The sequence below is a fragment of the Cryptomeria japonica genome, chromosome 1, assembly GCF_030272615.1.
Source record: "Cryptomeria japonica chromosome 1, Sugi_1.0, whole genome shotgun sequence".
Lineage (NCBI taxonomy): Eukaryota > Viridiplantae > Streptophyta > Pinopsida > Cupressales > Cupressaceae > Cryptomeria > Cryptomeria japonica.
In genome coordinates, this window is record NC_081405.1 from 112,833,496 (window position 1) to 112,861,191 (window position 27,696).

General features: G+C 35.8%; 1 protein-coding gene across 3 annotated transcripts; it reads right to left on the minus strand.

Moving 5' to 3' along the window:
* Nucleotides 1-1,961: 1,961 nt before the first annotated feature.
* LOC131026840 (uncharacterized) lies at nucleotides 1,962-27,696 on the minus strand. 3 transcript variants are annotated; one of them, XM_057956832.2, is made up of 17 exons: nucleotides 27,314-27,665; nucleotides 23,503-23,614; nucleotides 23,251-23,356; nucleotides 22,775-22,862; nucleotides 22,532-22,643; nucleotides 22,036-22,206; nucleotides 19,067-19,171; nucleotides 18,760-18,843; nucleotides 18,479-18,594; nucleotides 14,795-14,896; nucleotides 14,566-14,679; nucleotides 14,318-14,374; nucleotides 14,084-14,150; nucleotides 13,920-13,973; nucleotides 3,107-3,181; nucleotides 2,460-2,495; nucleotides 1,962-2,330 (listed from the first exon to the last, which is right to left on the minus strand). In XM_057956832.2, the coding sequence occupies exons 4-17, from the start codon at nucleotides 22,837-22,839 to the stop codon at nucleotides 2,244-2,246; spliced, it is 1,245 nt and encodes a 414-aa protein (XP_057812815.2). In that variant the 5' UTR covers nucleotides 22,840-22,862; nucleotides 23,251-23,356; nucleotides 23,503-23,614; nucleotides 27,314-27,665; the 3' UTR covers nucleotides 1,962-2,243. The 3 variants fall into 3 exon arrangements, with proteins under 3 accessions (XP_057812815.2, XP_057812814.2, XP_057812813.2); XM_057956831.2 differs by lacking the exon at nucleotides 23,251-23,356; XM_057956830.2 differs by lacking the exons at nucleotides 23,251-23,356; nucleotides 23,503-23,614 and having other exon boundaries at nucleotides 27,314-27,696.

Sequence of the window (27,696 nt, forward strand, 5' to 3'; positions counted from 1 at the left end):
AATCCAACGACTGAGACCATGGCCTATCCCCAACCATAAGAACCCCATATTATTTTCTTGTTATAATTATAGGCCAATTAAGTTTAATTGTTTTAAGCTAGTTTGTTGGATGTGGACCTATATTTATGGTTGATTTGTTGTGCGCGAAAGATTTGACCCCCTTAATCTTATCGAATTTTTAAAAAGTTTAGTAGTTTGGAAACTAGATTCAGAGAAAGCTATTTCTCTATTATCTCAATTACAGACTAACACTGAAAAGAAATTAGAGCTAGATTTTCAAATTCAACGAATCAAATCTCAAATTACACAACTGCTTAGAAAAAAGGAGGTTGGCATGGGACAAAGTTTAAGACCTCTCCTACAGAATTAATTGCTGTTATAGATGTGTTGTTATTATGCTGAAGATCTATTTTGTATTGTTGTTATGTTACATGATGAAAAGATAGACTGTTGTTATGTCATTTTGATTGGTTTCAAGGAGTCCGTTTGGATTGTCATGTTGCTGGTCTATGTTGATTGGATGTCGTTTGTATAGTCTTTTTATGTTGCTGGTTAGGTTATTAATCTCTCATGTAATCTGCATTCATTCAATACGTTTAGATTGTCATGTTGGTGGTCTATGTTGATCAGTGTCTTTTGTGTAGTCTTTTTTTGTTGTTGGTCAACTTAATCTCTCATGTAATCTGCATTCATTCAATACATTTGGATTGTCATGTTGCTGGTCAATGTTTTTTATTAAAAAAACAGTGTTAACTAGGGCGTTGACCCTTAACATAGTCATAGACTATCAAAAAGAAAAACTCGCAAGCAGAAAAACAGCACATCAAAGCAAGTCCGAGACTAACAAGGTCAAACAAAGGAAACTTGTCCAACCTTCAACAACACAGACCCAACTCAAGGAGGAGTGTGGACACCCAATACTTGGGGTGTGGAGAGGACTTCCCCTTCCACCTGCGACAAATAACAGTCCACGCGATACTATTATCGGAGCCATCAAGGGAATGACCAAGCGGTAAGGATCTCACATGTAAACCATCAGTAAAGCTGCAGAATAGGAGTTAGTTGTAAAACAGAAGGCTGCTGCAGAGCATCAAGAGCAGACCAGTAGGTGTAGAGCAGAAGGCTGCTGCAGAGCATCAGGAGCAGACCAGTAGGTGTAGAGCGAAGCTGCAAATCAAAGGCAACAGCCCAAAACGGTGGAATCGACACCAACATCAGCAGTAGTAGAAGGCACCTCATCCTCCTGAGAGGAACCATCCAAAACAGATTCAGCAGCATAGATGGTCGTTGCTGGTCGTTGCTGGTCGTTGCTGGTCTATGTTGATCAGAAGTCTTTTGTTGTCTTTTGTATAGTCTTTTTCTGTTGCTGGTCAGCTTATTAATCTTTCATATAATTTGCATTCATTCAATAAAGAAATTAAAATCCAAGAATTTGTATAATTAGACCATTAAGGCCAACAAACTTCATAAGGCTACTAATTAAGTACATAATTAGACCAAGACCGACAAACTTCATAAGGTTACTGAACTATGCAAATCAATATCATAGCTCCTTATACGTTATATTATATATATAACGGGGAAAATTGGCAATGAGTAGCATGATGGAATTATTTAAGAATATATATTTTGATTTGAGAGGCAATAAAATGCAAATTATAGTGTTACGCTGGGAGATATATGCACTTAAATGTATGTCTTTATAGAGTGAAAACAAAAGGCTTTATTTCAAACAAGAAAGGTTTAGATAGTAATGTAGGGTAGAGTACTGAAACATATATCAGCTTCTATATCTAAATATTACTAATTTCTGATTATCATGTAAAGAGCCCAGTTAATTAAGGCTTTCATTTTTATCAAATAAGAGAACATAGCACTAACACGCTGCTTTAGTCACAAATATGTGTCGACACTATATTTGTGCAAGGATAACATTTGAAAGACCCACGTAAGAGTCGCCATTACAAGGAGAAACAAAAATGTATTTTCAGGTAGAATAATAAAATACAAATATTCTGTCAAAAACTTGGAATATTGGACTAAATGTTGAAAATTATAAATGCCCTCAAAATGCCAAGTTATAGAAACCGACCCTAAGAATAAATACAAAGCCCTAGAGCTTGTTTGGTGAAAACTACAAGCTTGGAGGCTTCAAAAGAATCGGGTAACCACAATGCTTTATTGTGATGTGTAAACAAGTTGAGAAAATCTACTAAATGTAGACAAGTGATTTGCAGAACAAACTAAGAATTTCCTTGTAGATACTCCTTTTCAGCTTTATCTAACCGTGCATTAAATGTGTGCCACTCTTCTTTACATCTTTCTCTGACCTGTAAAAATTAAATTCAAATTCACGATCAATGCACATACATGTAACAGTTATGCAGTGAATAAAACAGTAGAATTGAAACATCAAATGGTTCTTGGATACCCTAAAAGAAATATAGAATGTTGCTTACCCCCTGCCAAGCTGCCTTCCCCTCCTCAGCTTGGCCCTGCAAAGTCCACCACAATAGACAAACCACCATCAAGCGACGAATTGAATTGAAGTAAAAAAACAAATCATAATAGATGTTGATTTGAACCTTCTATAAAATAGTTAAAAGAATAAAAGAGCATCCTTCCCCACAGAACAAATTTCAACACTAAACAACTCAGGAGTAATAACAGAAGTTTAAGCCCATAAAGCAAGCAAAGAAAAAAAATTCTGTAGATCAGGCTCACAGTTCCCTGTTAAATTGACTTTAACATTAAAAGCACATTCTTGCAGAATGCTAGGTGCCCAACATGTGTTATAGGATTAGACCAGATTAGGATGAAACAAAGTTACAAAACAGTTTATCGTTGGATCTAAGTTGAAGGAAATACATCACTGTGAGCACAACCATTAAGAAGACCATTCCTTTGAAAACATACTAACGAAACAATAATCTTTCCCATAGCATACATAGCTAAACTTGATCTCATTGAAAACATAATGCACATCGCACAACATACATTTATAGTATGATCCATCATTAGATTTTCACTTCAGCAATTAACTTACAGACAAGTGGTAAACTGTAGCAACATTTTCCATGGTTAATAGGAGGAATTGAAAGATTACCTGATTTCCCAGTGATGGTACAACTTTGTGTAAAATCCATTGTGCATCGACGACTCCAATCTTCTCATGTGCAGGCTACAAAACCAAGCATCAATAAGTCACTTTTCTTCTAGAAGGCCACCATCCAATTATAAATACTAATAAATTCTGGTAGTTTATTGGTATCAAGCATTCAATATAAGTATTCTAATGGCATAATCAAACACTTCAGACTCACAATACTTTATAAACCAAAAGAATTACTTCAGGTTGGCCCTTTAACAAAGACATAACATTTTCAGAGAAAGTCAACCTAAATATAGCACAGAATTCACAGAAATGAATTGTCCCTACAGAAGGAAGTGCTCTCTAATTAAAACTATGATATATGAAAAAGCATCTCCAGGCCAATTATCAATTTATCAGTGGCTGACTGTTACATCAACATTGCATAAATTGTTAATTACCCATCCTAAGCAAACAATTCAACAGCTGGGCAGTTTTCAACTCTCCACGAGAAACTGCCATTGCAAATTAAAAAATAAAGATAAAAAACACTATAAAACATATAGAAATAATCTGTTCTAAAGTTCAATTTTGCCTGTCACATTAAAACATGAAACATGGTATGCAGGAAAAAAAGTAGATTTTACAGTATGAAATGCTCGACAAGATCTCAAACAAAAAATTAAGAAGTCTATGACCCACAAAAGTATGAATTACTACTCCATATTGAAAATAGATTTAAAAAAAGTATGTTGAATACCAATAGCCCTAGATAGTTTTAGTGAGGGATATTCATAACTTTATAGCACCAAGTAGCCTTAAATAGTTTTGGTGAGTGATATTCATAACTTTATATTCAGTAATAATTATTAAAAGGATGAATAAAATAAAGTTGAATACCCTAAAGTTAAACTATGGTAGCAATGATCAGCAAAAAATCATGATAATTCACAAATGATCACTGCTTGCCCTGTCAGTGACCCAACTCAGATCAGATTGCCAATGTTTATCCAATCTGGCAGCATGAAGTTTGGGGAAGATTTCTCATCGCTTTATGGCCTTGACACCTGTCTTTTTAAAGTGTTTGAGCTTGGTTAAAAGCAAGTAAATTATGAGAAATGACATGTGTCATGAATATCCTTGTGTCCGTGTCCTCCAAGGTCTTAATTTGGGCTTGTTAGCAGGGATTATCAGACCCCAGCAAGGGATGCTCTCCCAGGAACACACACACCGCACATTTTTAAATGATACAGCCCCCAGAGATGGAGCACAGTGAAAACAGCTAATGCCTAATACAAAATGTCAATAGAGTTTTACTATTAAGTGCAGATAATTATTATATATGGGAGAAGGGTCCCCTCACGTAGAGTGTTATATTCTCGAATATAGACTAGATTACATGCAATTCCTGAGCATAATGTAGCATCAATTTATGAAAACTACATCAATCCCTTTTATTGATTTGTTCAAGTTACCTTATACACATGTTTGCATAGGCAATAATACAAATACAATAATATTATAATACTATAATCTAAACACTAGAGAGATAATGTAGGTTGCATCCTTATCAAAAAACCCTTTATCCAATGCCATGTGAGTGGTTAAAGGAAGCATGCTGAATCATATTAGATGGATGCACTGATACAGAAACAGACCTTTGTTGAACATCACTGTAAAATTTTGTCTCAGTCAAGAGACATTTGAATAATTCCCAAGCAATCGATGATGTTGACTCCTTAATGTTGCTTAGGTCACTAAAGTCACAGCTTCTGTGAGTAAAGATACAGGCCTGCTTATCCAACAGAGGTACAAGGATATTTATTGGACACCTTGCTATGTTCATGCAGTAAACAATACTCTAAGTACAGCTCAGGGGCTGTTTGGGTTGTTAACTAAGTTGTTCACAGGAATAAACTTTTGACATTCATGTCCCAAGCTATGTAATCAGTTATATACAAAGGTCTGTATCAATTATATGTAATTCAACTAAAAACTTTGCTTGAGTTGCCCAGCGAATTACGTGCCATTAATATTATTGATAGTAGTTTAATTGGAAGTAGCCATATCATTGTCTAACGATTGGAGGACAACTTTGCATGTAGACAAAGTTATGGCTAAGCTAATGCAAATAGGTTTATTTCTGATGTCAAGCTTGAGTGGCAGAAGCATTTTTATAAGTGCTATGCTGAAGCAAAGTAGAGACATGACAGATGCATGAAGAAAACTGTCCTATATCCATTGATGTTGTGTGAATAATAAAAAAAAGTATACAAAGGCAATGTGAGAAGCATACTTCCATGATCAGGTAATGAACAATGCATACACCTGATTTGCAGCAGCACACTGGAGTTCAACCAAACTGGGCTGAATGACATGTGTAGGCACATTAGTTGTAAGACAAGTCAAATAGACTAGATCCAATCAATAGACTAGTTTATAGAATGTGTATTTATACAATAGGCCTGTCAGCTAAGCCTTACACACAATATGCTAAATAGTGTCATGTGTATGGTGAGCTTCCCATATGGTATGAACTTGTGCCACTTGGTAGGCACGACCATGTGAATCAGACATTGTTAGATGTTAAACACATATGGAGCCGAACTAAGCATTTTGGTGCGAATAAGTGTGCAGGTCGCACACAATGAAGTATTATAGGAGCCAGCAATGCTGGTGTCTACGTTGAAGTGCAGACTCCTAAAAGTGGTGCAATGCAAATGAAGAATGCATGCATAGTTGTCCTACACTATCCCATGGCAAGCTTCCGGGAAACAATGCTTGGGTAAATATGTGCATAGCCCATTTTGCTAGGTTCTCAACCATATGCAAAAAACCTTGGCATTGTATTTTGTGCACAAGGGAATAATGCAAGATGAAAAGAGTTCAATAGAGTTGATACATAGGAGTGCAAGTTGCATGGACTTGCACATAGACCATTTGTTCTTTCTTGTAAAGCATTGAGATCCATTGTGTTTACTGCACAACTAAAGAACTTACTTGATGTTGATCCTGAAGACCACCAATAGATCCAACCATTGCACAGGATCTAGAAATGCCTAATGCAAAATGAAGGACTTGTTGCATGTGGGACACAACTTGATGATGTGAATGTGTATCAATAATTTACTGATGTAGAGATGAAAGCTTTTATGAAACTCAAGAATCAATGAAGACTTAAAGTAATCGTACTTCATCTAGGAACCAACAAAGGTCTGAAGGCGTAATTGACGTATGAAACAATGATCCTAACCATGAATTCTTGCAGAAGCCAAGGAAAGTGTTGTGACCTTTTTCACACATCACCCCATTGCAAATGGGGACCCTCCCTTTTTCCTGCTTTCTAGGATTTTTGTTAGAGCCATGCGACCTTCAAGCATCGGTAATGCCAAGTTTGTCAATTTTGAACGGTTTGAGTCTTAAGGATTGAAAGTCAGTTTTGCAAGCCAAGTGATAACAGAGTCTAGACACCATCAAAGTGCCTAGAAAGGCCAAAGGACAACGAAAACAATTGATTTGAACGAATTCGGACAACTTTCTATTTTTGGAAAGTTTGCTTTTTTGCTTTTTCCTATTTTTTAGTAAGTTTTATTTTGGCACTTTTAGCTTGATCCTCGAGATGGTTATTTTTAGAAAGTTTTCCCTATTTTTTAGGGATGTTTTCTTTTTTCTTTTTCGGAGTGAGGACCTAGGGTTTTCACTAGCACCACTAACCTGCATCGATCATAATCGAAAACTTTCAAGTTTTGATCCAAAAAGCTAAGTTCCTATATTTTAGGGGTCAGGATGCTTCGGATGGGTTACATGATTGTGGATTTCAAATATCATGCTAATCTGGGGAAAATGGAAGAAGTTATTAAATTTTGAAGTTTTCCAAATATTTCTAAGTCTGGCTAATGGTGTTTAATGTTGTGACAGGAGCTTCTCAAAGTCCGCCCTCATGGAAGGGAAGCATGGCCATGATCTTGATGAAGTCCACCCCCCTTGGTGCCATAAAGATAGAAAAGTCTGCCATGGAGAAGAGACAAAAGTCCGCCCTATGGATGATAGAGATGGTGCAAGGAGGCCAACAAAGTCCGACATCCATGGTTCCTAAAAAGTCCGCCCATGATGGAAACTCACAAAAGGTTTTGGATGATGGCTGAACGCGATGAATGTCTAAAAAGTTGAACTTTAGATCGCATCAATTCATATTTGTGAGGAGTTATCCAAAGCTTTTTACCCTCCTCCCATGCAACATAAATTCGTAGTTGAAGGCGGGATCATCGCAGAAAACACAAATGGAGTTTCAAGCAAAATTCAGACAAGTCTACAAGCAAGGTTCGTCCGAGCATAAAGATGGCCAAAATTTGGCTAGTATGGGAAGATCTATTATGACAAAGGCCTAGAGGAATTCTTCTCTGAATTCAAGGCACTTGAAAGAATCTCAAGGCATCAAGAAAGAAAAGTTCCCGACTTGGTGAAGATATGGAAAAGTTAAATAAATTTCCAACTTCTTGAAGGATTTCATCTCCTGAAGAAATTAAAAAGACAAGCGCCCAATCAGAATTAGATGGTTACAAGAAGAATCGAATTTCCATACTTAAACAATTTCTTCACACAAATTGGAGAATTCAAAGAAGACATCCAACACGCTAAGGTGGCGCCTCGTCATCTTCCAACCAATCAGACTGTTCCAAGTCAACATGTCCAGGTTCAATGAACTTGACTTATCCAAAAGCTTCTAGAAGGGCACACTTCACAATGAAACAACCTTCTATTTTCATTGTTGGTTCATATTTAGCAGAACAAGTGTCCCCAAATGTATTTTTCTCATTGGTCGAGGGGTAGTTAGTTTTGGGAAACCCTAATTAGGGTTTTTTATCTTTCAATATGGGCCCTTGATCACTGTTTGATCTCGACCGTTCATTATTTTCTGGAAAACTATATAACGCTACCTCCTCTCATTTGGAGAGCGTGTGAGGTTTTTGATATATTGTTGCGTGAAGGTCATTTTTTCAAATAATACATTGCATGTCCGCTTTCTCTTAAGGCTTTGTAATCTTTGTTATTTGAGTGATTAGCATGGTTTCAATTTCCTCAACACATTAATTAGAAGTTAATTTAGATTTGCTTTCAAAGTCGTTAGAATTGAATGAAGGATTTGATAAGTATTAATTAACGGTGTATCTTTGCTCATACTTTTGGTGAATGGATGATTTCCATTTCACTGTGCAAAGTTACTCTGAGCCTATCCCCTGTGTATGACAAAACTTCAATCATAAGCACAACCCATTGAAGATTGCACCCACTTTGTGTAGTTGTCCTCAGTGTGGCGAAGCAAAGTGCAGTTTCCCGAGAACACCTAGTTAATACCGTCTCCAGAATTCGTAGGTTTAGATCAACTTTCTTAAACCCTATCCCCCTTTTTTCCTTTTTGAAAGTCTAAATCCCGGAATCCCACTAAAGTCGCTTGTTCGCACATATAGACCTTCGAATCAGCAGTGATTTTTTAGGAGAGGATAGTATACCTTTGGGTATCTTATTCTATTGTTTGGTAGATGATAAAACGTACACCAACAGAAAGCTTGCCCCTATACTTCAGCATTGAAAAGGACAGGGCCTCATTGAATCCATGCACCCTTTGTCAAGAGAATCTTGTCTCTGTACACAAGCAATGGAATGCAAAACAGTACATAGCTTAAGAGTCAATGACTCTGTCATTGCCTGCAGTGGCTTGTGCAAAATATTGTAGTTATGTTGTACAGGATTGAGCTGGGCATTATTTAAAGACACTTTAATGTGGTTTTTGTCCAATGTAGGGTGAGTCTAATGTAGTCAACCCAAGAGCTCAGCCATCAGAGTTAAGTTGTGGAGGCTTTGTGTGCTTGTAGTCTCAATGAGAGTTGTAAGCTAGGATAGCCTTGTGCAAAAAATGTGTGAGAAACAATTGGTTGTTCCTACACAAATTGTTGTGGACATTCATTCCCCAAGCTATGTTTTTGATATATGCAAATGCATGTTAATTGCAATTCAACTAAAAATTTTGCTTGAATTGCATAAGCTAGGTTCCATAAATATTATTGAAAAGTAGTTTGGCTAGAGGCAGCCATATCTTAAGTTTGTTCTGGATAAAGAAACCAATATAATAATATTTGATGTACTTAGACCATAAATAATACCTTGAAATTCTCATAATCAAACATTATCGAACCTATATAGAGAGATTCTCCTTGTTTGAGAACACTAACTCGATTTGCAAATGTTCAAAACAAATACAACTAGAAGTAAACTCACATATTATGAACAACTGCAGGCAAAAATTCACCATAGGCAAAATCACCTTGACAAACCACTACAAACAACAAAGATAAAGGAGAAGGAAATGTAAAGTGATACTGAGGTCCGAGGAGGCATATTCACTTATGCATTGGGTGAAAAAAGGTATAGTGACTTTGTAAATGTTCAAAACCATAGTTCAACTGCTCAACAAGTTGTCAGGTACTTTGCAAGTTTTTTGAAGCCCCGAGTATTTGCAAAGTCATCTGCAAGCTTTCCCTTTGGACTTGCATGAATACTTAGCGAGACAATACAAAAAACTCATCTGATGCAAAGAAGGTAACCCTAATGTGGCAAAAATGCCAAAATTGTAGCATAAACACTTAAAAGCTATGGCTTTACGGTATTTGAGTGTTCTTATGTGAATCAGAGTGAAAATACACAGTTTTTTTGCCTTTTTTAAAGTTATGAAAATGGTGTGTGCCATGAAGGTCTGTGCAGTCTTGAAAGTCATCATTTGAGCTTAGCGTTGGGGGCTTGACCCCTTAACCCTTCCCTGTACCACAGCAAGGAATGTATTAGGGATGCTACCCCTGGACCCTGCAAGGGGCAGCATTGCCCCAAAACCCTGCCAAACTCATTTGATACATTTTGTAGCTATATTTTGCATTTAAAAATTGAGAGTTTATTATTTAAGTATTTTTTAATTTGTTCACTTTTGTCTAGTCAAAGATTTAGATGTTTGGTTTGCTAAGTCCAAGTTTGTGTGTAAACTCATCTATTACGTAGGTCTGTTCTGTCACCACTAACTATTCAGAAAGCTATTGAAACTCAGCCTTCCCTGGACAACTAGACACAAAAATTCACCATACACAGAATTACTTTGACAAACCAATACACACAGAAAAGACAATGGAGAGAAAAACAATAAGTGATGTCAAAGTGGCACATTCACTTAGGCATTGTGTGAAAAAGGTGTTTGGAAATGAGGACTGAATCATACAAACAGCCCGTGCCATTTTCTCATAGACAACATGAGCTTGGATCCAAAGACGCATAAACACTTACAGCAGTCTTAAAGCAGATGTTGCACAAAGATCCTAGCTGTAGGTACGGCATCGTCTACATTGAGCATATAAATCCCAAAGCACTCTCCAAAACAGATAGACCACAATATATGAGCTCCTAGAGTTGAGCATTGATGATGATTCACTACCATCTTATATTTCAGAGTTCGAGAACAAACCATTCAGCAATTGAAGGTTAATGATTTTTTCACTTCAGATGATGACAAACTGATAAAATATAGCTTTTTTCATTCTTTGCCTTTTACTTTCTATAAGTGGCAACCATTTAATGAAACTTGATATTGAACTTCAGATGTACTTTCTCTAGCGGAGATGAAAAAGACATATGATAATTTCTAATTTTTCTCAAATGAGAATCAAAATTGGTTTTCTAGGTATTTGGGTACAGTCCATAGGTACAGCAAAAGAATTGGGGCTGGGTACATTTTGGGTACATCTGTACATAAAAAACATATAAAAATATTTGTGGCCTACAAAATTCAGAATATCACATATCATGCATATGCTAAATACAACTACTGTACATATTACAAATTTTAAAGACAGTGTATTAATGTATTTGTGATATCTATAACTAGAATCTTATATATAAATCATAGATCTAAAATATATATATATATATAAAGGTAAAGTAGAAAAAAATCAAGATAATAATAAATATTGTATCGAGCTGAAATGTTATAAAGGGCATCATAAGATGTAGAGAAAGTAATAGTTATAAAAATTAAAAATACTGCATCATTACGTAGAAACCCTAAAACAAATGATTCATAAGGAAACATGGAAGGGTATGTCTGGTTAGAGCAGCAGATAATTTAAACCCAAAGGCTATTGATAAATTATTGTGATTCCAGCATTGGGCAATTCAAGCAGCAGATAGAGATATGGGCAATGTTATTGCTAAATCTAGTTCAAGCAGCAAATAAATGTATGCAGAAAACATTCTCTGTCTGCTACAACTCCTTGATAGTTGCTGTTTCCTGCGACTCCTTTGATGTTTTCTGTTGCCTATGAATCAAACAAAATCCATCAAAAATGTTACATGACAGTCATTTAGGGTTTTGGGGGCATGATTTATGGTCAAAAAGTCAAATAAAATGCATCAAAAATTTTGCCAGACACTAGAATCACCATAGAAACACGTCATCCAACCTGGAATCTCCACAGTAAGCTCATCAACAACTACAAACAATTCACACCCCAATAAAGGTACCCTGCCCAATACCACCGGCATTTGGTATCCAAATCCAATTCCAAAATGAATCATATCCAGGTAGACAATTTTTCTGCCAACTGGGTGACATTAGAATTTTGAATCATAATCTATTTGTATGTCAGCAATTATTTTATAATGTCTGCACATTCCATTATTTCTGTTTGTGTAATACAATCACACTAATAAATGCACAAACAGCAAACATAACCCTATACTGACCTACCCACGTTTTGGGAGTCTTGTATAAGTTACTTTATACAGAATACACATCACATAACCTGTTTGGGTAGGCTCATACACTATAATCCAGTGCATTCTTGGTTACTGTTCATCCTGGTCCTGAAACAGTAAGTTCTTTTTGTTTTTCTTCACAAAAAAGCAAATCCACTTTCTTATAAAATGCCTTCCTGAAGTAGCTTGACAGCTTGATCACACCAAGGAAAACATTATCAAGATTTGCAAACATGAGAAATTATACACACATAATTGATGTGAGCATCACTACTCTACTTAGATATCACAGACACATAACAGGGATTGTTACCATTTCCGAGTCTAGTTCAGTCTCTAATATTTTAAGTATTTGTAATATAGCTAGCAGCTTGAATCCCTAGAAAGGAAAACCTCGGTAATGGATTTCTGGTTGGGGTAACCCTATCATACTTCTGATTTATGCCACTCCCACTCAAACATCACCATGGAAACTCTTGGCAAAAGAGTTAAAGAGAGGCCTCAAACTTACCACCTAACTTTTAGAAACAAAAACTGATTGTCTTCTGAAGATGCATGAGCTAGTCATGCTAGAATTCCCACGAAATGTCATCCACATCCAGCAAATAGTTGCAAATTCAAGCAGCCTGTGAACAAGAAAAGGACTGGCAGCATTCAAGGAGATGGACAAACAGTTTACAAGGACCGACCATCATTAATAGGAGCAATGAAAAGACAACATTCCAGATCTCTGTACTATCAGGCAATTCAAGGATTTAAGGAAACTACTGCATCAAACAGTAAAGCAAAGGCATGGAAGACCAGAATACTAGTCTTTCAGTGTTTAGATGAGGGCCTCAAATTTTCTGCTATCACATTTTTGCATTGATAAACCCTGCAAAGTACACAGACAATGTGGTCTGAATTTTATTTGGAAGATGGATTTATATTATGAGTACTGCTTCAGTAAGAGAATGCCAATATCAGTTGATTTGTTCAGAAACTAACCCTTTAACATATTACAGTGGAGGGTACTGGATATACATCATCATGTACGATAATTGCCTAAACTATAATTACCAAAGCATAGAAGGTGATCTCTAATCTATATGAAATACCCATATGAAATTGGGCAAGCAACATAGAAGGACATGTATTCATCTGATCCATAAAGTTGGATATATGGGCAACCCACAAGTTTATAATACCATGATATAGCTAGATACTCACCCTCACAGCACAACTGCATAGCATCTACTAAGCTATGAATTATGGTTCATATTCAATTTACCCTAGAAGTGCACATAAGAAGTGAAGCCTTAAAAAAATGTAATCAGACGGTACTAAGACAGTATATTAACATGAAAATATTTATGTAAGTTCAGGTTTATAAGCAAAGTTGGCCTGTTCGTACAAAAAAAGTAACACACAGAATTCCTTTCAAAAAGAAGCAGACTGCTTACCTTGAACTAGAATTGGAAGTTGAAAAGTTATATAATTCAAAAGATCAGAAATCTACATAAACCTGGCCTCTTTAGTATAAACACTGACCTACAAAGAACTACCCTTATAATGAGGACCTATGTACTTCTGAAAAGAATATTTCCAAAGCATGCTCCAAATGCTTTGTCAACAAAGGTGCTTGTGTGTTAAGTGACCCCCCATGTCCTGTAATTATTACCAATATACACAGGGAAAATTAAAATTAATGTTATGACTACTCACGAAAGTTAACTTGAGATGGCATAAAAACACATGGACCAAAGCCCCCAAAGATAATAAATCTAATGATATCCATAATATGTAAGTGAAACTAAATGCACATAACAAGTAAGAAATGTATAGCGATAGAACTGGCACAGAGATTTTACATATGCAACAGCTGCAGGTGGAACCATCTTATGTTATACTAAGAAAAATGAAATGAAAATGCAAGAACCCAACAGTTTCTTGTTTTAACCCTCTGGCTAGTGACATCACAAGTGAATCCATTTGAAAGACAAATTTAAGAAGTCAATGGCAGAAAATTCACAAAAATAAAACATTGCTGCCTTACCTCTACACATCGTCGTAATGCAAGGTCTAAACCCCATCCATGAACTAAATCATTCTGCAACAAAGACAACAAAATGCTGTGACAAGAAGTTTTGAGATATCATCATTTCATATTATAGAAACCAGTGCAAACATTTAAGAAGCAAATTGTAAATGTGATTGTACCTGAAGCATATGCCAAACACAGCGCCATGCCTCTCGAGAAAATACAGGAGCCATTATCTCAACAAACCTTGTTTTTTAAAAAATCATTTCAAAACCATGTCATTTCAACAATTTTACAACTAAAATAAATGAGATACTGCAAAAATTAGGCATTGTTTTCCACAGAGCTAGTATAATAAATGTTTAAAAATTGTCTTATCAACAAACATGAATGTCTTGCAAACTTATGCATACCCAGCGCACGGTGGTAGCTTTGGATCATGACACCAACCAGGTCTCTCTGTTGTATTCCTGTTCATATTACATCAAGACTTGAAAAAATCCACTACAAGAACTCCAAAGGGTTATAAGAAACAAAAAAAATGAAGTAAGAGCCTATTCATGTTCATATTACATCAAGACTAGAGAAAATCCACTACAAAAAGAACTTCAAGGGATAAAATCATAGAAAGAAACAAGTTAATGAAGTAACAGCCTATTACTTGTGCACTTCCACATCACCCTGTTTTTTTGTCATTTGCCATGTTAGACCACTGTTTGGCTCCAAAGCAGGTTGCGATATCTCCAATCCATACTTTCTCACAAGTTTTAGGTATCTGTGATTAATAAAAACCTTATTAGTGTTAGAACAAAGATGACATCAAAGGGCAATACAGCAACAAATGAAGCTATGCACCAATCAAAGTCTAATGGGAACAGGTAGTGACTTACTCCTCTGCATTGAAGTGCTCAACACCAAGGTCTTCATCCCAGATAAATATGTATTCATAAGTTGCCACCACATCTGGATGAAGAAATCGCTTAGCATACCACCTGAATACAGTAGAGCTCAGGATTAGAGGAGCTCATCACAAAAAAGACACAATGAGTTGAATTCAGGCAAGAAAACTGATGGCCTTTAAAGTGGAAAGAACTTTATTTTCCGATCACTGCAGTATAAAAGGCCTGTATGTATGCTTTAATAAGTAAAACATTGACTTTCAATTGCAAATAATAGTAAACATGGAAATAACACAATTTCCTAGAGCTTATAAAAGGCCATGACTGTAAGTAATAGTAGAAGTTGCCCAAACCTTCATAGTTCAAATAAATACTATAGAAATACAACAGATATTCAATCGAAGAGAGGGAAAAGAAATCAGAACCTTTGAAAGACTAGAGCTTTAGTTCCCATTCTGATACAAATTCAAGGTGTAAAATAAAGGCAATGTCCAAAATCATCCTGAAGGTATCCACACCGTATCCGTACCGTACCATATCCATACCCATACTAGGCATGGTGGTACGTGTACCAGGGGAGGGAGGTGGCTTACTGCAACTCTGCTGTAAACACAAAGAGAACTTAAACAGCAAGTGTTTTATTGTTCCAAGAGTCCATGTGCATGCTTGCATCTGCTCATGTATAATTTGGGTATATAAAACATATTCAATGAGAGGAGGCTTTTGCATATTACTTATTCCATTTCTTCTTGGAATATGAAAGACAGACTAAGCCATCAGCAGTATCAAGCTAACAAAACCAATCTGCCATCAAAATTTGAACCTATCTCAATGCAACATTTTATAATAAAAGGTGAAGGAGATTCAGCAGGTTCTAAACCATCCAAAGCAGTATGGTGTGTATGAGATCATCTGGCATGAACAAAGGAGCATTTTTGCCTTAATATTTTGTTACTGTATCCTTCAAGTTTCAACTGCAAGATCACAAACAAAGCAGGTCTTGCCAAGTTATGTACTTGCTCAGATTCAATAGGCCAAAGTAATCGAAGGTGAAATAATTAATAGATAAGAAAAACTGGCCAACAAAAATCGAGTTGTAAACTAGTAAATTAAGTAGTATTTAATTTGTTCAATGGAGAAACGAAGTTTAAAAATCTTTATCATTTTATTACTATCTTTGGGAATAGGGACATGTCCAATTTAATCAACAATTAGCAAGCAGCAAAATCATTAGTAAAGATTAGTTCAGAAACCTCATCATACCATCTTTTGGCCACCACCAAAAGAATTTTGACCTCTTTATCATGGCTCAGCCTTAGGTTAGATCCTGGACTTCTAATAATATGTACATTACCATTTTTAGCACCTTCAACATGGCATATTGATGTAATGAAAATGGCCACGGTAGAGGAATCTGATTAGTCTTTGAACTTCCCAATGCCACCTTTTGTGGCTAGAGAAAGTGGAGACTATAGCTGGGCACCCCATTTTGGGGGTTCAACAGATGCATTGTATGCACAACATTTTATGGCCAGAAATTTTTAATAAGTAAATATTTCTTCAACCTACTTTTGTTCATTTGGTGTGCTCAATCACTGGAGTTGGATAAGTGTGAAGAAGCTAAATGTATTATTTTTTCCACTTACAAGTTCAAAAAAAAAAAGGACTGTTGCACCTTTAAAATTTTAGGTTTTACATTTTTAATAAATAATTTTGGGGTAGTTGATCATGGATGTGGTTATTTTTTCTTCCCACTAACAAAAGACAGTATATTGTGCCTTAAATCATATCTAACATAGCTATCACTTTATAACAAGTTTCTTTCAATATTTGGACATGCCATACTCAAACACTAACTTCAAACTTACAAACTAGGTGATTACCATCACATTGATGCAAATCATGCCTTCTAAATACATAATCATATAACGAAGGTTGACATGGAACTTGAGCACTTGACAGCCATGAATGTTCTCCAATGTAATGCATCTATAAGGTTGAATATGCAGAAATATAAGTCAGTACACAAAATTAAAAACAATATTTTGTTTTCTCACAAAGTTATGTTGAGAAAATGTTTCAAACGTATATGATAACTATAAGTATATATCAATGTAACCCTACACAAAAAGCATGAATAGAAAGTTAAACACAGTATGGATTGGAACAGTCATCTCCTAATAGTAATTATCTTTGAATACATATAGTGGTTGTATGCAGAACATGAAAGTGGCCCATATCATGTTTCTGATATCAGGTAATAAGCTCTGCTCTGTGATTAAAGTGCAACCAGATCAAGACATTCCTAGAAGTCGATTCAGATCCAAATCTAGTCCAAGAAGAGGAGCTAGAGGTAATGGTAGAGGCCACAGATAATAAAATATACACCATGATGACAGGGCAACCACATCAAGGCACTTCTAGGAGTACATTTATATCCAAGTCTAGACCAAGAAGAGGAGCTGGTGGTGATGACAGAAGACACGATAGCCTTAAAAGTACTACAATTACATGTGCACCTCTTCCCATACCCAAAATAAGGAAAGAAAAATAGAAAAACCTGAGGACAAACGTAAAGCAAGAATCTTATTATTGATGATGAGAATAAACTAGATTTTAAATTTGTAGCATGCCACGATAAACAGTAATTTCTATGACTTATGCTTTTGATTTCAAGATTTATTTTCTTGTTGACTTTTTCATAAATTTGTTTTAGGCTTTTAGCCATGATGCTTAAATCATACCATCATGCCACCCATTTATATAGAATAGATCAGATATTTTAGATGCATGCATCTATTAAATTCTACAAGGTATTAACCCAGAGGCACGACAATAACCATATTCAGGTTTTATTAATGTTACAAAAACAATTAAACAAATAGGCAGGCTATATACTAATAGTTCCTGATGTGCTGTTTCTTTTGTATATCCTTGCTCAAAAGACCCAATTTGAATTGGCGAAGGGAAAACCACGCTTTATATGATTCCATGAGATTCTTTACATTAGAGCAATATAAAATATTTAATCAGTTATCTTCTTGGCAGTGCAAAACCTATTTTTCAACTCAAATCCACAAGCATATGATCAACATATATTCCACTTTTCTTTTTGTAAACTAGATAATTCCTCTTACAGGCCCAAAAAAATATTCATGCACCACTCTACATGAGTTACTTTTTTATAGCCAAAGTTTTTTTAACCATATGGTCATGGGTTATTCCACTTTAATTCCTCTTAAAGGAGAAATAAAATGCATGTGCTACTATGCAAAAGTCATTGTTTATAGATAAATAGGTGTTTATCCACCTCATGAAAAGACACCATTACAGCCTTCACATCCCACAGCTCGCATTGCAGAATGCTTCTTGGCATAAAAAAGCTTATAACTCTTTCCTAGCTGACGTAATTTACAAGCTTGAATTTATATAAAAAGGACGAGGACAATTTCTTTAAATAAACTAGGAAATGACCAAATGTAGAAAAAACATTTAACTCCAATGTGTCAAGTAAACCTACAAATGTAACATGATGCACAACAACAAAAAACACCCGGCCAGTTCAATTCCAACACTACAGGAGCTCTTATGTCACTGACATGCTATGCCCTAAAATCAATATTAGTATGAGACAACATTGAGGCAAATAATGAAAATAAGATAGCCAGTTCTTACCATTTTGTTTGTTTATGCACACTAACATGAATTGCTTGTCTTGACCACTCAAATTCATCCCATTCATTTGTCCTCCCGTCATAGTGGAATAGAACAATTGTAAAATTTTCTGAAAACTGGACATTGAGGGGAAATAAAGAAGTTTAAAAAGTTTAGATTTTGATTGTACAAAGCAAAGAATAGTCTTATCACAAAATGATGCTACTCGGAGCTGATAACATTGTATATTTAAAAGAGGAAAGTCCAATAATAACTAATTGGTTAACACTATAAGAAAATACCTTAGCTATAGCAGCATTAACAATGTCCTTCTGAGAAAAACCAACAGTGAAAACTGCAAGATATTGTTGTTTAATTTCTAAATCCTGCACATTTTAATCAATATTGAAATGAAAGGTTGTTGGAAAACAGGGACAACCTTTATTAGGTAAAGGATTGTACACCCAAGACAAAGTTCAAAGGATAAGGAGAAAGAAACTATTGTGTAATACCACACTAATCCAAAAGGAAAATAGAAAGCTGATTAGGCAGTTTCTTTTTCACAGAATGTACTGCAACAGAGATAGATGGCAAAAGAAAGTAACAAACCTCACTGGGCTTACCCCACAGTCTGCGGAGATAAAAATCTGTCTCAGAAACAACAATGCCAGGAGCCAATCTCTCCGCACCACGAGGATTTGTTGGTACATATATCTGCGATATGCAACAAACTGGCTTTCAAATTCAAATATATGTACTGTACATGTTCTCAAATTTAAATATCATATTTTGGCATTATTTATTCTCATGCCTTAAGAAAACTCACATCTGAAACTCACATCCGTATGCATCGAAACTATAATCACAAGGAGACATGGGGTACAGATATAAAGAAGTCATTATGAAATAAGATAAGGAAGTAAATGAGTAAGGGAACAACTATATAAATTTATATATTCACCAAGAGATGCTGATATGGTGGTCGAATCAGGTCCAAATTCTCCATCCCTAAACCCAAGTTTCCTTGTAACTATGATACAAACCACATATAAGAAAGGAAGGCTTGCTGCTACAATGTTTAATCAGCAGATCATGTATTGTTACTGGTAACTGGGATAAACATATCTTAAGTCTAGCTACAAAGTAAACTAGGATAATATTTTACTAGAAGATTTCCTCACCATAGTTCCACAGAGTTTCCTAACAAGGACACAGAAGGAAGGGTAAATGGGGATAGGGGGACCAAGGGTCTAAGTTTGGGGATGGCAGGGGGGACAACAGTGCAGGGGTGTCAAGGCAACAGGGGGGTGGCGCAAATACATATAGCACTTGAAAAATTAGTTATAAGATGTGTAAAGAATAAGCATAAGAATTGCAAATGAAACTTTGGCATACGAAGTAAAGTTTAAACTAATAAGCATTAAACATGGCAATGATTGCATCGAACATTAACAATGGTGGGTAGAGGTTTGCGGGAAAATTGGGGATAAGTATAAGAATTGCAAATAAAACTTTGGCATACTAGGTAAATTTTATTGGTTAGGAGACTCCTCAAATTCTCTTGAAAGTCTTGAGGGCATCTTGGAGTCCCCAAAACGAGGGGGGGGTGTCCTAGAAACTAACCTGTGACTTAAGCAACGGTGGTGGGATATTGGGGGACATCCCCACGTCCTAGGAATGTCCATGTCCCAAAAATGTGGGGATTCTTTTGGGGGTGAGGGAGGACACGTTCCCAAGGCACACTATTCCTCACTTATGATACAAATGAGCACCTTGGAGATCTTACAAGGCACATTGAGCCTATCCATCAAGCCTAAAAGCTCATTAATGGCATCCGCCATTCAGCCTCCCAGCCCTATTTGGGGTTACCACTAATTGAATAAACCTTTTTGCTATTTGCCCTCTTCATATGTCCTATCTCCCCTCCATAATGAGATGGTGGATTGGCTATAAGCTTAAAGGAATCTATTCCAAATTAATCATACATTCCTATTGTTAGAAGCAATAGAATATCTACATACATTCCTACTTCCTATCAAATGACAGTCCAATAACAAGTTAGCCAAATCATATTGCTATGCATTCCACTTCGTACCACAATATCTGATAGATACACACACACACACATATATATATACTTCTTTGTCTGCAATTCTTATAGGGTCGAATGCTTATCCTTCTCTTCAGTGCTGTTCACTTGATGTTTACTGATTGCTTCTTTCATATATTCAGAAAATTGTGAGGTCTTATAAATAAGACAATTTTCTGAATATATGAATGTCTGACCTCTTATGATTCTTACCTTATACTTCTATTTTTTCCTTTTTCTACATCTTCATTTCTGCTCCACACATCTGCTTGTGTATGTATGTTATGTCCTCCTTTATTCTCCACAAAATCTTATATCTTTTTATATCATTATATCTCCATGAAGTGAGGCACCTCTTAGAAGACAGGCAACATTTTAAGATGACATAACTCTTGGTTATGCCAATTGCTGCCCTTTGAGGCATAACTAATTTGTCTTTAATAAATCTTAATCGCTGCCTTCTATTTATCTTAATTATTGCCTTAACACTTCAATATCAATTGCTGCTTCTATTAATCATTGCATATAATAAATTCCTTGGGAATCGCTGGCTTGTAATGATATATTCATTGTTGCTTAATTAATCAATTCCCGTTCCTTTATCTTGGCAATTAAATCTTTTATTTATATATGCGTCGGATCAATGTGAGGTCAGCCAATATGTGTGGTCAGCCCAAAAACAAATAATAAATAACAAAGAGAGTCGACCTAAGATATATTTATTTCTTAGGCAGTTTACATAACAAGGTGGTCGGCCAGCATGGGGAGGTCAGCCAGCAGACAATGCAAATTAAAATGTGATAAATCATAAACATTCTTCATATAGTCAGCCAGACGTTAATCATAAGTAATTTCCTCATTTCATTTGCAATGGAATGACCTAATTTTAGGTGGGGCATTACATTGGCATGCAAAAAATTTCGTCTAGATACTCAATTCTTGTACCATATTAAAATATGTTTTATTTCTATTCTGAAGGGTTTAGCATCAGACATTCAAACACAAAATTCCATCATCAATACAAATTCTCAATGACATAAAATCCTTCTCAAGATTTGGTCCTTGAGAATAACACATTCTTAGATTTCCAAGTCCTTCATTTGTAATCTCCATACAATATCCTATTCATTATAAATAAACAAACTTTGGTTGCTATCTCTTGTCTCTACTGAATGTGTAATTGTGCTTCTACATACATCTGTTTCATTCACAATGCATGCTCAACATAATTCACAGATTATTTGAATAGATGCATCTCTTGAATAGTTTGTGGGTAGTCCTCTAATTGTCCTCCATGCATTTCATGTGCCCAGCACAGATCATAAATCAATCATCCTAGCTTTTAAAAAATCAATTGCAACAGAGGTGCTAGTAAAATAGCGTTTAAGATATATATTAAAGCAGATGCATTCAATGCTCACAAGCAATAAAACAAGCATTACCAGACTATAGAAATTGGAACGGATGTGAGCATTGATTTAAGAGATACCTCAGTACTATTTTTTGATCTAGGAGTAGCTTGGGCACCACTGATATTTGATTTTTGCTGTGATGCATGTGCAGAGTGCAACATAACCTGTGTAGCTGAGCCTGACGTACTTTCGTCTTCAGATTCAAGATTAATGGAATTAGTCATCATCAGCCTAGATGGAAAATCAAACTGCCAACCAATGAAGAAAACAATGGCTATAGTTATCAGAACAGAATACAGAAAAGAAATACAAAAACCATAAAATAACCACACCCCAAAAAAAACATGTTAACTAAAAGAGATTAAATGTGCTGTGGACCAAGGTCTAGTGGTAACAAAGAGTGGTTGTGCAAATGATAACACGAATTCAAGCCCACCTGTGCATGCTCCACAAATAAGGCCAGACCCAACCAAACTGGCTTACAATTAATCAATCAAAAACTAAAGAAAAAAAGAAACAAAAAATTTGATATAGTTCCTCTAACTCTCAATATGAAAACTAAATAATATATACCTTTGAAAAAGAAACCTGTGGCAAAGAAACACCGATAACAAATCCTAATGCCATTCCGAAAATAGCCGTCATAACAAGCCTCAGAGTTTCATTTGATTGCTTTAATCCTCCACTACATATTCAAACAATAAGAAACCCAATGAGAAATTAAATGCAACAGACGTTTTTCAAACAGAAAAAATCAACCACATAAACTAAGGGAAAAAACAAAAAAAGTCGTAACTTTCACTATTTTCTACAAACCTGCGCATATTGCCAGCCATTAGAAATCCCATTTGCCTAAACAGTGCACTGATACCTTTGCTCATGCTACACAGCACCGCCCAGTTACCTAAATAAACAAGAAAAATATGAACATTAAAGATTACAATATTTTGAAGTAACCCAAGAGAAGAACCAAATAGCATGTGGAGGACAACTGTACAGAAGGCTGAACATACTTCCACAGAAAAAAGGATATCAGATGTTCCAAAGCCACTCACTCCCCTTCAAAGACATATATATAAAGCAGGGTTTTGGTGTTTTTTTATTTAAGCTACAAAATCAGTTTATCATTCAAGTTTCATGAAGGAAATATAATGCATGGTAGGATTAAAGCTATCTGGAAATTCCAGTTTTCTGGACTAGAGCATTGTTCTTCAATTACAAAATCAATTCATGTTTCACTATGAAATATAAGTTATAACACATAGTACGATTAAGAGCTATGTAGGAATTACTGCATTCTTAAATTAATGTCCAGATCACATGTCTTTCCAGATAGCTCTCATCCACATCTCAGTGAACAAATGAACCTGAAATCAAGAATAAGACATGGTCTTGTACCTGGCAAATCCAAAACAGATGTCACAGGTTCAAAATCCATAAGTTGCCTACAGCATACTTACTCTAAGTATGTAACCCTCGGTGACATGAAAAAGAATAAACAAAAAAAGACATAAAAAGGGAAAACATCAAGAAGCCAAAAGAACCTTGTCAGTGAAGCCATATTTAAAGGGATGTCCTCCTCTCATGAGCAATTGGAACAGCAACATACATGCGACGCTCATGTATTTGATTTGTACGTATCAAAGGACAGCCAGACTTGCAACAAACAATTTCCACAACAAGAAAAAAAAAGGAAGATAACTTGTCAGTGTCAAAACAAAATAAAGATACTCCCTTCCCCTTCAGAAAATTCCAAATTTGTATTGGTGAGACCATACCACTGGGAAATCTATTTTTTCTTCTTTCTACCTAAAATCTACAAGTATGAAAGAACAATTCTATTACCAGCATGACTAATGTAATAAAAAAATATCAATGAAGCCAGATTTCTTCAAGTTTTGTACAAATAATATCAGCAAAAAAAGTCATAACTGTGAAAGAATAATTTCATCAAAACAAAAATGTCTCCAACGAGGAAATAAAATATAATGCCCTAAATGAACATCATGACCGGCCACCTTGTTAACTGAGAAACAAAGATGGATATACTGATAATAATATGATTATTTGTTTTAAATTGTTGTCACCACACTTACTGCCTTATTACCCCGAGTTTCCGGGACAGGGACGGCAGGGGACGGCGGGACATGTTTCCGGGACGGCAAATTTTTTTGCCAAATTTGGGGACGGCGGGGGACGGCAAAGGGGATGACTATATAAAATGTAGGAAAAATTTAAAATATATAGGAAAATTTCAAAATTCTAAATGTTCATATGAAAACATGGATAAAGCATGCATACATACATTATATTCATATGAAAACAATAAAACATAGATATAGCATGTGTATGATACTATGAAAAGTTGAAAACATTTTAGAATGTAAATTCTGAACATACAACATTGTTAATACTCAATAGACAATATGCAATTATGCATTCATAAATCAGAATTTCAATTCATTCACATTGTCAATATGCATATCATAATAGATATTAAAGAAATAACATACAAAATCAAAATGTCAAAACAAAGAGGTTAAATTTTCCCTACTTCTATCGACGCAGTTTCCACCCATATTTTTCAACGGGGGTTTGGGGGCAGCGCCCCCAAGGTGGGGTCAAGGGGCATCGTCCCTTGCGAGGTCAAGGGGCAGCGCCCTGCGAGGCCAAAAAAACTTATTCTTTAATAAAGGCGTTGGGTGTTATTTTTCTATTGACTCGCCGAGTTTGGCGATTTTTGGGCAATTTTCTAATCTCTGTGTCAAAATGCCCAAAGGCTACACTGCTGCCATATAGTTTCATTATCAAAATTATGAATTAAATTAATAAATTTAAAATTTAATTAATGTTATCTTTTAATTTTTTTTATTTTTAATAACAATTTGAATTAAATAAAGGGCCTATATTAGAAAAAAAAATTTAAAAATTGAAAATACAACTTTTTTTATTTTTTTAATATTTTTTAATGGCCTTCGATATGGGGGACGTCTGGCCGTCCCCGGGACGGATTGGGGACGTCCTAGCCGTCCCCGGGACGTACGGACGTCCCCCAGAGCTAGGGCAGGCGTCCCCCCTTTTCGGGGACGTCCCCTCAAAATGCAGGACAATTTGGGGACGGGGGGAAACGTCCCCTGGCCGTCCCCAAGTCCCCGAGACGGGGACGGGGGTTTTCAGGTCAGGGACGCATCCCCAGGTAACTCTGTTAATAACATAACTAAATTATTTAAAACATAGCAATAATTAATTCATGGGGTTTCTGGGGTCAACCAGTCTAGGATTCATAGATCTCTGATCAGATGGATTACCCCTCCCAAAGGGGAATATAAGCTCAACTTTCATGGTGGTTCTCAAGGCAATCCTGGGGCTTCAGGTGCCAGGTGTACTATCGGAAATTCTCAGGGAAAGATTGTCAAAGCAGCCTCCAAAAGATTAACCCAGGGGACAAATAACGAAGCTGAAGCTGCAGCATTGCTGCTTGGTTTGCAACTTGCTCTTTCTTGCAAACTCAGTAAGTTACATATTGAAGGTGACTCCTTGGTGGTTATCAATTGTGTTAGGAAAAAGTCATCATCAAACTGTCATTTGAATACCCTTCTGAGGGAAATTTGGAGGTATATGGAGAGTTTTACTACCTTCATGGTAAATCAAATAAAGTGGACGATTTTCTCTCAGACCAGGCAATTGATAATTTGAATGACCTTACCATTGGTTCATCCCCAGATAATTGGAATGCGATGCTGAAATCATTGCAAGAGATGACCCATGACATGATGCAACCACTTCGTGTGTTGTTGAGTGGCAAAAATGTACTCTGTTCACTGTCTAGCTCTTGAAAAGGATGTAGTCTTGAAAGGGCTCTTCCCTCACTTGAAATATCAAAAAAAGAAAAGCTAGGTTTCTTCAATTTTTGGAAAAATAAGTAGAAAAGTAAATGTTCATAGGTGTGAAAAAACAATTTTACCGCAACAAGAGCGTCCCTGTAAAGGAATAAAGGAAAAAAATCATGAATACCCTAGATAATTATGTCATACAGCTGATACCTTGCTGAAGGAGAGCGAAAGTCGTATACACAAATACCAATGCAATTTATTTAAAAAGAAATTATTATCACTGTAAACATTTCCTCAAGTTAATATTATGAATAATTTATTAGAAAGATGACACGAAAACTATATTTCTTCAAGTTTTGTAGAAATGATCTTCGAAAAAAATTACATTCTACATATCTACAGCATGACAATTTGATTGCAACAAGAATGTTGCGAAAAGGAAACAAACGGGGAAGGAAAGGCAAAAGCACTGGCTAAATATGTCATAGCTGATTACCTTGTTAACAGAGAGATAAAGCTGGATATACCGATGATAATACAATTTGTTTAAAAAGAGTTGTAATTACTGCCTTATGTAGAGCATAACACAAAGATGCTTTTCTTCAAGTTTTCCACAACTAGATTTGGATAAAAACACATAAATAACAATTTCGTTGCAACAAGACTATCCCCGGCAACGCAATAACTCCAAAACGAACGAGTAAGAGCTCTCGATAAAGATGCCACAGCCGATTACCTTGTTAACGAAGAGACGAAGGTGAATATACTGATAATAATGCAAATAGCTCAAAAGAAAAAATTGCCAGTGCAATTAATACCTTACCTGAATTGCATGACCAAGTTATTAGAAAGATAGCAGTAAAGACACTTTGCTTCAAGTTTTGTACAACCAAAATTCGAAAAAAATAAAAACACAAAAGAAAAATTTAACTGCAACAAAAATATCCCCGACAATTAAATAACCCAAAAATAAACAAATGCCCTAGACAAGTAAGCCACAGCTGATTACCTTTTTAAAAGAGGAGTTGAAGATCCATACACTGAAAATAATGCAAATTATTTCAAGCAAAATGATTATCAGTGCAATTACTGATAAATTTATTAAAAAGCGAACACTAGAGCTGGAATTCTTCAAGTTTTGTACAAATAAAACTTGGAAGACAAATAAAAAATCTCCATTGCTGTGCAAGAACAGCTTCACTGTAACAAGGATGTCCCCGTCAATGAAACAAAATAAGGCCAAAAAACAGAGTAAAAGCCCTAAATAAATCTGCCAGAGCTGATTACCTCGTTAACAGAAGAGACGAAGGTCGACAAAAGTGAGATTAACGCAAATTGATTTCAAAAAATGATTATCACTGTACTTAACGCCTAACTATTTCATTAAAAAGATAACACCGAAAGCTAGATTTCTTCAAGTTTAAAAAAGATTCAAAAATTCGAAAACTCATAATAGCACTGAAACATTTCAGAAAAATCGGATATTAGTTACGGAACTATTTAAAGCATTGAACTGACTGACCTATTTCGCAGGAGATCCGATCAGGCTCAGCTCAGGGGTGACATGAGATTGAGTCTCGAGTCCCGCAGCGGAATGAACAAGAGAAGAAGAGGTTGGCATTGAGTGCAAGAAATGAAAATGAATAGTCCTGTTAAATACCAACGCTCTGATTTTTTTGGTTGTTCCAGTCAAACGAAAAATCGCCGTGCGTTGTGGATTGGGGATTCAGAATTATTGTTCACTTGCATAGGCGTTTCCGCACGTATTTGGCCTTTTCATTTTATTTAACTTGAGCTCTTGACAGATTCATTAAACGTCTTCTGGCCCATTTACTTGGAACATTCCTTGTGCCCGCACCGGAAGGGTGAGCTGTCCGTGAAAAAAATGAGTCACCAGCATATTGC